Source organism: Coregonus clupeaformis, chromosome 6 (genome assembly GCF_020615455.1).
Source record: "Coregonus clupeaformis isolate EN_2021a chromosome 6, ASM2061545v1, whole genome shotgun sequence".
NCBI lineage: Eukaryota > Metazoa > Chordata > Actinopteri > Salmoniformes > Salmonidae > Coregonus > Coregonus clupeaformis.
The window spans coordinates 26,854,502-26,865,751 of NC_059197.1; the positions used below are offsets into that span (position 1 = coordinate 26,854,502).

Below are 11,250 nucleotides of genomic sequence, written 5' to 3' on the forward strand. Positions count from 1 at the left end.
TCTTCTTCTATGCCTTTTAAGGGGAAAGTAATCCAAAAGTAACAAAGTAATCAGATTACGTTACTGAGTTTGGGTAATCCAAAAGTTACGTTACTGATTACAATTTTGGACAGGCAACTAGTAACTGTAACGGATTACCTTTAGAAAGAAATCTACCCAACCCTGCCTATTCCCTAAATAGCGCACTAATTTTTTCCTGGCAAAAGTAGTGTACTATATAGGGAATAGGGTGCCATTTGGGGCACATGCTCAGTGACTATAAAAAACACATGGTCTCTTTGTTGTTCACTCTAAAAACACGCCGACAGGTTACCAAAGGCAGCTGAACTACAAGCATTTTGATGGTGCATACAGCACATTTGGACAAGGCTCGGGCAACACTTGGTGAGTATTGTGTTTTTCACCTACTGGTAAACACATTATAACTGTGTCTGTTTCAATTAAGTATTATGGTATTGTCTCTGACAGAGACCATGGATGTGACATAAGTTAAAATAAGCTGTCATTGCATGTAATGTCAAGCTCTAAGTCATGTTTATGACAACCTTATGTGGGTATTATGACGGGACATTCAAATCAAGTTCTCTTTCCTCAGGCTGACTGCTTTTGTCTTGAGATCCTTTGGCAAAGCACAGTCTTTCATCTATATTGACCCGGCAAAAATTGAGCAAGCCAAGACTTGGTTAGAACGTCGACAAGGCAAACATGGCTGTTTCATCAGATTGGGGAAACTCTTTAATAACAGAATGAAGGTATTTATATTGATAATAAACTGATTAGAAGATGTAGTTGTATGTCTCGTCAGACCAGCCATAAAATAGTGAATGATGATTTCAACAGAATTGTATCAGGCTAAATACAGTTTATACACGTTTTAGTATTTTGACATTGTTTTGTAGGGTGGGGTGACAGATGAAGTCACACTGACGGCCTACATCACTGCTTCAATGCTGGAGCTCAACATGTCAGTGTCGGTAAGTAGCATCTCCACATAACCATTGTTTCTCACTACAACAATGTCCATTACAGGCAACTGAATTAGCCTCCTATATGAAGACTGTTGTGTACCTCTTACATCAACTGTCATCTACAATGTAATGAGTTGTGTATTTAAAATTCACAGTTAAATAATGTTTTTCTCTCAAAGTAGCCTATGCAATAAGTATAAGAATATGTTACCATAAGCAGATCTAAATGGTATTGTGCTGTTAAAACTGAGTAGGCTTAGTTACTACTGTAAACTGAAAAACTAGAAGTGCTTCAGCATGAATGTCTGTAGCCTAGTCCCAGATCTGTTTGTATTGTCATGCCAGTACAAACAGATCTGGGACCAGGCTAACATGTCTCTTAACGTGTTGCTCTGTTATTCTGTGCTCCAGGATCCTGTTGTGTATGGCAGCTTGTCTTGCCTGAGGAACTCCACCAGTGATTTGTCCAACACCTACACTACTGCTCTGCTGGCCTACACCTTTACCCTGGCAGGGGACATGGAGACCCGGGCCCAGCTTCTGCAGCACCTGGACACGATCGCATTACAAGAGGGTGAGACATATCCTGGTCCAAGATCTGTTTGTGCTGTCTTGACTTAATAGAGTTAGTCAATGGAGTAAATAGTCTGGCTCTCCAAATAGGCTCAATCAAACACCAAAGCATTTCATAGAACACAAATACAATTTGAACTCAGTTTTTGTCCAAACATTCATTGTGCGGGTCAGAGAAGAACTGTGTATCCTGTATATTGATGAATAAGCTAGCCCCTATTTTTTCTCTCTGTGTGTTTGTGTGTGTTTGTGTGTGTGTGTGTGTGTGTGTGCACGCGCGCTCCTCATCCCTCAGGGGGTCTCCTGCACTGGACTCAGACCTCCTTAGAGACCTCAGCCTCCCTGGCAGTGGAGATCAGCTCCTACGTTCTGCTGGCTTCCCTCAGTGCCTCCCCTCTGTCTACCACTGACCTGGGCTACGCCTCCCGCATCGTCAGGTGGCTGGTGAGGCAGCAGAACGCCTACGGAGGCTTCTCCTCCACACAGGTATACTTCCAAAACACCTCTGTTCCGAAATGGCACCCTGTGCTGTGCACTAGTAATGAGGCATTATTACCTTGACTTTTACCAGATCACAGGCATGTGTGTGCTTCTTGTCATTTCAAGCCTGATGAGTCTAACTTCCACTGAAATGGAGCCTAGAAATCATAATGGATGGAAATGGGAAATAGTCACTCTAGGGACTGACCAATGTAAAAATCGACCCTTTCTGTAAAATGGGATAGCTTCATTCATTTTGAACATATTTGTCTGTGTTCTATTGGTGTTTAGGACACAGTGGTGGCCCTCCAGGCCCTAGCTCTCTACTCCACCAGGGTGTTCAGTAGAGAGGGCACCAGCACAGTGACAGTACAGTCTCCCAGTGGGGGACAGCACCTTTTCGAAGTTAACCAAAACAACAAGCTTCTCTACCAGGAAAGGGCGCTGCAGGACACAGAAGGGAAGTACAGTGTGGAAGTGAAGGGCAGTGCTTGTGCCTCAGTGCAGGTCAGTGAATACACATCTCTCCTCCCAATCCTATGTTGCCAAAATACGGTTTAATCTATCACTAAAGCTACAGTCTGGGAATGTTTTTTCTGCAAAACAGCAGCCCTGTGCCACTTGATTTGGTATACAACTGAGGCAGTGGAGGCTGCTGAGGGGAGGACGGCACATAATAATGGGTGGAACACAGTAAATGGAATAGCATCAAACACATGGACACCATGTGTTTGATGTATTTGCTACCATTCCACTAATTCCGCTCCAGCCATTACCACGAGCCTGTCCTCCCCAATTAAGGTGCCACCAACCTCCTGTGAGCTGAGGGATGGGGCTGGGGAAATGTAACTCCTCAAGAACCATTGTTATATTATTCAAGACTCAATGGTTACAATTGAAGAATTGAAGTAACCATCATACAGATATCCAGAGCCCAGACTGTTGATTGAAGAAGCCTCTCCTGACTTTTTCTATTTTTCTTTCCCAGGTGGCGCTCCACTACAACATCCCTACTCCTACTGACAGCACAACGCTCAGCATCAAGGTGAAGCCAGAGGTCGACTGCAACAGCAACTCTTTGAGACCCAGAGTCACGCTAAAACTTCAATCTCAGTAAGAATGAATGGCCATTTGCATTCACAAAAGCATTCTTTGAATACGTTTATCAATGACACTCCAAAGTGTTATTATGGAGCATGTCTTCCAGAATGGACTTGGTGTGACGATCCCGGCTGTCTGAGTCGGGTCCTGTCTGGTGACTAGTGTTCCTGCTCGTATTCTCCAGTTTCCCGAGGGTTCGGGAACGCTCCGGGGAGCGCTCTGGTTTTCCGCACCTGCATCCCATCAGCAATCTGCACACCTGGTCCTGATCATCACCCTTCTTAGGCTCTGGCCCAACATCCAGTTCCTGCCGGATCGTTAGCCATGAACAGTATGTTGTCAGCGTATCAGTCTCTGAGCCAGTAGTGTTAGTTTTGTTGTTTTGCACCTTTTTGACTTGCTGTGTACTGACCTCCGTTTTGTTCTGTCTGCAGTCTCTCACCCGAACCTTCACCCAACCTCTGCCTGATGGTCGGCGGCTGCCGAGCCAGTACCGGACCAACCACTGCACCCTCAACAACCCATCCACGCCACCCGCTCTGTTCCCTGGATTATTCAGCTTCACTCGGACTCTATTAATAAACACTCACCTTTGTCTCACGTACCGTGTCCTGGTCTGCTTCTGGGTTCTGGCTTAGTTAACCGTGACAGAACGATCCGGCCAGTAATGAACCCAGCGGACCTGGACTCTGTTCGCCATGCTATTACCCAGCAGGAGAAGATGTTGGGCCATCATAGCACGGTACTACAGGAGATCGCGTTGTCAGTTCGGAACCTTTCTACCGGTCTGACGGAGGTCCAGAACCAACGCAAGTGTCCGGTGGAGGATCCACTACCGGTTTCACCCATCTCGCCTGCCGCTTCTGAAGCTGTGTCCATCCGTGAGCCCAAGGTTCCGACGCCGGATAAGTATGAGGGAGAGCTGGGAAGATGCCGTTCCTTCCTTATGCAGTGTGGACTAGTGTTCGATCTACAGCCCTACTCTTATGCCACAGACAAGGCTAGGATAGCCTTTGTGATTGAGTTGCTGCGTGGTCGAGCGCTGGAGTGGGCTTCAGCCGTTTGGGAACGACAGGATCCCTGCATGGCTTCATACCAGGGGTTCACGGCCGAGATGAGGAAGCTCTTCGACCATTCCGTCCGAGGGAGGGACGCAGCTAGGCGCCTGTTTTCGCTTCGCCAAGGAACTCGCAGCGTGGCCGACTTCGTGATCGAGTTCAAGACGTTGGCTGTGGAGAGTGGGTGGAACGAGGAGTCTCTGCAAGCGGCCTTTTACCAGGGTCTGTCGGAGCAGCTCAAGGATGAGCTGATCTCCTATCCGAGCCTAGTGACCTGGACAGCTTGGTAGCTTTGTCTATTCGGGTGGATAATCGAGTCCGAGAGCGAAGGAGGGAGAAGCAATGGGTTCCGTCCAACCGATCAGCTTCTCAGGATCCAGTCGGGTCGTCAAACTGCGCGGCTCGCTAAAGTTGGGAGGACTTTTAGCGAGCCAGTTTCGACCTCTCAATACCTCTGTCAGACCCCGTTTCCGGCTACCCTTATGAACAGGAATCAGAGCTTAGCGATTAACGCTTTTATCGATTCAGGTGCCGATGGAAGCTTTCTAGATGCCGAGTTGGTGGAACAGCTGGGGCTTTCCAAGGAGCAATTGCCGGAAGCCATTGAAGCTACCACTCTGAACGGCAGTAGTCTGGCACGTATCACGATGAGGACTGAACCGGTTAAGATGCGGTTGTCGGGGAATCATTCTGAGATGATTTCATTCTTCATTCTGCCGTCTTCCCATGTTCCTCTGGTCCTTGGATACCCCTGGCTGAAGGAACACAATCCCACGTTCGATTGGGTGACGGGCAAGGTAACGAGTTGGAGCCTTGATTGTCATGCTAACTGTCTCAAGACTGCCTGCCCCCATTCGGTTCCCAGTCAGGTGATTGAGGCTAAACCCCCAGATTTGTCCCTGGTTCCCGAGACATATCACGATTTGGGGGAAGTTTTCAGTAAGCAGAAGGCTCTGTCACTCCCCTCCCCACCGACCATATGATTGTGCCATCAACCTGGTCCCTGGAGCTGTCTACCCCAAGGGAAGGTTATACAGTATCTCCCGACCTGAACGTGAGGCGTTGGAGACCTACATCAAGGAGTCCCTAGCTGCTGGTCTCGTTCGTCCCTCGTCATCACCCCTGGGGGCAGGATTCTTCTTTGTGGGTAAGAAGGATGGCTCTCTTCGACCGTGTATTGATTATCGGGGGTTGAATGACATCACGGTCAAGAACAAGTATCCCCTGCCCTTGATGAGTTCTGCCTTCGACTCCTTACAGGGTGCTACGGTGTTCACCAAGCTAGACCTACGCAATGCGTATCACCTGGTCCGGATCAGAGAGGGGGACGAGTGGTTGACGGGTTTCAATACACCGATGGGTCACTTCGAGTATCAGGTGATGCCGTTTGGACTGACCAATGCTCCAGCGGTATTCCAGAGTATGGTGAACGACGTCCTGAGAGATATGATCGGTCTCTTTGTGTTTGGTTACCTGGATGACATTCTGATCTTCTCGAAGGAACCTTCCGACCACGTCCAGCATGTCCGGCAGGTTCTGCAGCGATTTGTTGGAGAATCGCCTGTTTGTGAAGGCCGAGAAGTGCGAGTTTCACGCCCACACGACATCCTTTCTCGGGTACATCATCTCCAGGGGAGAGATTAGGATGGACCAGGAGAAGGTTAGAGCGGTTCTGGAATGGGCCCAGCCCGGTACGAGATTGCAGCTCCAGAGATTTTTGGGGTTTGCGAATTTCTACCGCAGATTCATCCGGGATTACAGCCGTGTGGCCGCTCCGTTAACTGCCTTGACTTCCAGCATCAGGACCTTCAAGTGGAATCCGGAGGCGGATCGAGCGTTTCTGGATTTGAAGAGGCGATTCACCAACGCACCGATTCTCTCTCAACCGGACACGGCCCGTCAGTTCGTCGTTGAAGTGGGACGCGTCTGATGTGGGAGTTGGCGCCATCCTGTCGCAGCGATGCTCCACGGACAGTAAACTCCATCCCTGCGCCTACTACTCTCGTCGCCTTTCGCCTGCGGAGAGGAATTACGATGTGGGTAACCGGGAGCTTCTCGCGGTGAAACTTGCCTTGGAGGAGTGGCGCCACTGGTTGGAGGGGGCGGAGCAACCGTTTATTGTCTGGACGGACCACAAGAATCTTGCTTACGTGCAATCGGCTAAACGTCTCAACTCCCGTCAGGCCAGGTGGGCGTTGTTTTTCGGACGATTCAAGTTTGCCCTGACGTTCCGACCTGGATCTAAGAACGGCAAGGCGGACGCCTTGTCCCGGATGTTCTCCAAGACGGAGGAGAGTGGGTCCAAGACCGAGACAATCCTCCCCCGGAACTGCGTCGTGGGAGCAGTTATGTGGAAGATTGAGGAGGAGGTGCTGGCGGCCCTTCGGACTCAGCCCGGTCCCGGTAACGGTCCACCCGGTCGGTTGTTTGTGCCTGAGTCGGTTCGTCCTGCTGTCCTCAAATGGTCCCACGCCAGCAAGATGGCTTGTCACCCTGGCGTGGCTCGGACTATGGCGTTTCTTCGCAGACGTTTTTGGTGGCCTGCCATGGCCGAGGATACTCGGGGTTTTGTTGCTGCCTGTCCAGTGTGTGCGCAGAATAAGAGTACCAATCGGCCCAGCTCTGGACTACTTCACCCCCTTCCTATTCCCCGGCGACCATGGTCGCATCTGGCCCTGGACTTCGTCACGGGGTTGCCCGCTTCTGAGGGGAACACGGTCGTTCTGACTATCGTGGACAGATTCAGCAAGTTCGCCCACTTTGTGCCAATTGCCAAGCTTCCCTCTGCCTCGGAGACGTCCGAGATCCTGGTTAGGGGAGGTTTTCAGGGTCCACGGTTTGCCCAGTGATATCGTTTCCGACCGTGGCCCTCAGTTTACCTCTGCTGTCTGGAAGTCCTTCTGTTTGGCCATTGGAGCTACGGTCAGTCTCACATCTGGTTTTCACCCCCAATCCAATGGTCAGGCGGAGAGAGCCAACCAGAAGATGGAATCAACGCTACGCTGTCTGGTCTCTTCCAACCCCACCTCCTGGGTCTCTCAGTTGCCTTGGGTTGAGTATGCCCACAATACTCTTCCTACATCTGCCACTGGGATGTCTCCCTTCCAGTGCCTGTATGGCTACCAACCTCCCCTGTTTCCTTCTCAGGAGAAGGAGCTCTCAGTGCCTTCTGTTCAGGCCCATATTCGGCGTTGCCACCGGACCTGGCATCGGGCCAGAAAGGCACTCCTTAGAGTTTCGGACCGGTATCAGCTCCAGGCGAATCGTCGCCGGATTCCCGCTCCCACCTATACCATCGGAGATAGGGTTTGGTTGGCCACACGGGATCTTCCGTTACGGACTGAGTCTAGGAAGTTGTTACCGAAGTTCATTGGTCCGTTTGTGGTGGAGAAGGTGATCAATCCAGTGGCAGTTCGACTCAAACTACCGAGGACGCTCAGAGTCCATCCCACCTTTCATGTCTCCTGCCTCAAGCCTGTCTTCCTCAGTCCTCTGTTGCCTCCTCCGCCTCCTCCTCCTCCTCCTCGGATGATCGGAGGTGGTCCTGCCTACACGGTGCGTCGCATCATGGATTCCAGACGGCGGGGCCGGGGTTTCCAGTATCTCGTGGACTGGGAGGGGTATGGTCCTGAAGAGAGGAGTTGGATTCCGCGGCGACAGGTCCTAGACGCAGACCTCATCAGTGACTTCTACCGCCTCCATCCTGGCGCTCCGGGAAGTCCGCCCGGTGGCGTTCGTCGGAGGGGGGGTACTGTGACGATCCCGGCTGTCTGAGTCGGGTCCTGTCTGGTGACTAGTGTTCCTGCTCGTATTCTCCAGTTTCCCGAGGGTTCGGGAACGCTCCGGGGAGCGCTCTGGTTTTCCGCACCTGCATCCCATCAGCAATCTGCACACCTGGTCCTGATCATCACCCTTCTTAGGCTCTGGCCCAACATCCAGTTCCTGCCGGATCGTTAGCCATGAACAGTATGTTGTCAGCGTATCAGTCTCTGAGCCAGTAGTGTTAGTTTTGTTGTTTTGCACCTTTTTGACTTGCTGTGTACTGACCTCCGTTTTGTTCTGTCTGCAGTCTCTCACCCGGAACCTTCACCCAACCTCTGCCTGATGGTCGGCGGCTGCCGAGCCAGTACCGGACCAACCACTGCACCCTCAACAACCCATCCACGCCACCCGCTCTGTTCCCTGGATTATTCAGCTTCACTCGGACTCTATTAATAAACACTCACCTTTGTCTCACGTACCGTGTCCTGGTCTGCTTCTGGGTTCTGGCTTAGTTAACCGTGACACTTGGCCCAAATTACTTGGTTTCCTATTGGTTTTTTAACTTCTAGTTTTTACCACAGGAGGTTGGTGGAATTGTATCAAATGCATCAAACACATGGTTTCTAGCTGTTTGATGCAATACCATTCCAGCCATTATTATGAGCCGTCCTCCCCTCAGCAGCCTCCACTGGTTTGTACCTAGGCTTGGATCAGTAACAGTTTGAAAACATATCAGGCAACCTGGTCTTCTTATGGCTAAAATAATCAAACTAGTTAACTTTGATATCACAGGCATCTCTTTGCTTTCACAGATATCATGGAAAGGAGCTGACCACCAATATGATTATAGTGGATTTGAAAATGCTGTCTGGTTTTGCCTCAGACCCAGAGTCTTTGGGGAGGGTGAGTTTTTTAAATAACATACGTTTATGGTGTTACCTATGACCTTTCTCCATGTAGCTCTTGCCTCTCATCTGCGAACCTTTCTGATACTGACCTTTTTTGTCTATAGAATAACTATCTTCAAAGTAATGACTCGGGACGTCGGTTGTAAGATGAAAGCTTATTTTTAGTAATAATACTGGTTCACGTTACATTTTGCCACGTTAGATTCTAAAAAACAATAAAAGAAAGTTGCTAGGATAATCACTTGTCACTTGTACATAACTGGCGCGTTCCCATTTTTGTTACTTCCTGTCGCAAGGCATTCTGTTATTTGCAGTCAATAGCGTAATCCAATACTAACCAATACAACAGAAATATGTACATACTGTAGTTCATTCAATCTCCATCACGTGAATTCTAATACAATTACTATTGTACATACATTATGTAAATAACTGTAAAATAAAAATATATTTACATACAGCTCAATGAATTAACTGTAAACATTATCTCTGTAACCCATTAAAGTTACAACATTGTCGATGCAATATGAATGATCAGTGAATGGCTTGTCTTCACAGCTGAGAGGTTCACTTCTAGTGGATCGTGTCGATACTAAAGATGACCATGTGTTAATGTACTTGAGAGAGGTGAGACCAAACCATCCATCAGTTTGAAACAGTGCACATAACACTCAATGTAATGGAATTAATTTGTGTGGAATGTCCTTCAAAGTCAGCAAAGCTGAAATTACACTTCTGCTTGGAGGGTTTAAATACTTGTAACCAAAATGCTTATTTTTTCTCCCAACAGTTACGTCACTATTCCTACCTTTCAACCACACCCTGGACATCATACAGGAGCTCCCAGTACAGAATCTAAAGCCTGCAGTGGTCAAGATCTATGACTACTACCAGCCAAGTAAGTTTATATTTAACTTTCCCCAAGATGTATTTTTCCCTCTGCTTTTTAGTAACATTTAGTTAACTTGTGTTCATTTAGTGAGACTTACCTGTATTTTTGGTTTTATTCAGGTGACCAGGCAGAGACAGAATATGTCTTCCCTTGCAAGTAGGGGTTACAAGCTGGTGAACTATCTGGAATTATTGGTAATTTTATATAGCTGGCCTGACCCATATACTATATGTGATATACATCATTTAGTTAACTGGGTCAATATTCCTTTATTCATTTTACCTAAATGCTGGCCAATTTGTTATTTGATAATTATTTACATGGCCCTATTCATTGTATTTGCCGCTCTGCAGATGTAAGAAGAAAATGACATTAACAGAGGTCACACATGCAACCCTTGAGGCATCTTTCAAGATCTCAAGTAAAGGATGTAACTTACTGGAATTAAAGTTTTTCATTAAAACTCTATTCTTGAGCATTTTTTCCAGATCGTTTTTGCGTGTAGGTTTTGATGTCACACTATGGCAAGAAATGAGTTCCGAGGTGTAGGCTCAGGAGACAAGGGGAATATTGAAAGGCTTTATGTAAGACAGTAAGTCTCTTCCTGGGGAACTAGTACCCATGGATGTAAATGGCCTATCCAACAGGGGGTACTTGGGAAGACTTATGAGCAATATGTAATTGGGAGTCCAGTAAACATAAAAGATCTACAAATTGTTTTTGTTAAGTTCCAGAGAGCTGCAATGTGCTGTTAATCGGTGTTGCCAACTGTACGAAGGTGTGTAAATGTTCTTTCTCAATTTTGCTCAAAGCTTTTGGTTCTCAGCTTTGTTCTTCCTCCATCTGTAATCATCATGGGCCCCTGTAGTAATAATCAAGGTGTGGTTCTCTTATATCTCATCAGGGAATGGGATCCAGGAAATCCACTCACTCTAAATCCCATCAACAAATATCTTACAAGGGGATGCGTCCTGTCCTGATCATACCCATAATGAGTCCTGGCTATAATCCCCATTATGAATATCTCCTAATAATTTATTGAGCTAATTGAGCATGGAAAGATGTAATCGAAAACATCTCACAAATCCATTTAGAGAAAGAGTAACAGAACAATCGAGATAACACAAACAGATACTATAGAGCCCTGTTGTTGACAACACAGCTCACTAAATATATTAACAAATATATCAAAACATATAATGAGAATTATGAACATATGAGTATGCTGTGAAAACAGTACTTTTGAAGAGTAGCAAGACTCCTCATGACTTAACAATGGGAAATTAAAAACGTCCTTGTTATGGGTTAACAAGTGTACATGCTGATCTGATATCAAGAAAGAGTATTCAATCACACTCCACTTTAGATGTCAATAAAATACATCCTGTTTTTTGCTCAGAGAAGCTGCAACACAAGCCCACTTGATTGGACAGTAGCTCTTTAAACCCCCTCCCCCCTCCCAACTCCTCTTATTTTTCCTTCTGCTCTCTTCATTTGTGCCCTGCTCA

The 11,250-nt window shown here is 47.6% G+C and overlaps 1 protein-coding gene across 3 annotated transcripts in view; it reads left to right on the plus strand.

Moving 5' to 3' along the window:
- LOC121567569 (alpha-2-macroglobulin-like) overlaps positions 1-10,210 on the plus strand; it is a 40,990-nt gene extending 30,780 nt beyond the window's left edge. For 2 of the 3 annotated variants that reach the window (XM_045219684.1, XM_045219691.1), the window contains exons 25-36: positions 309-384; positions 596-752; positions 900-974; positions 1,380-1,542; positions 1,837-2,027; positions 2,313-2,528; positions 3,010-3,134; positions 8,755-8,845; positions 9,409-9,477; positions 9,641-9,748; positions 9,862-9,936; positions 10,096-10,210. In XM_045219684.1, the coding sequence (XP_045075619.1) occupies positions 309-384; positions 596-752; positions 900-974; positions 1,380-1,542; positions 1,837-2,027; positions 2,313-2,528; positions 3,010-3,134; positions 8,755-8,845; positions 9,409-9,477; positions 9,641-9,709 (1,232 nt within the window). In that variant the 3' untranslated portion in view covers positions 9,710-9,748; positions 9,862-9,936; positions 10,096-10,210. Of the gene's footprint in view, positions 1-308; positions 385-595; positions 753-899; positions 975-1,379; positions 1,543-1,836; positions 2,028-2,312; positions 2,529-3,009; positions 3,135-3,228; positions 3,239-8,470; positions 8,846-9,408; positions 9,478-9,640; positions 9,749-9,861; positions 9,937-10,095 lie in introns of those variants that run through there. The other variant, XM_045219694.1, reaches the window with a different exon arrangement.
- The last annotated feature ends 1,040 nt before the right edge of the window (positions 10,211-11,250 follow it).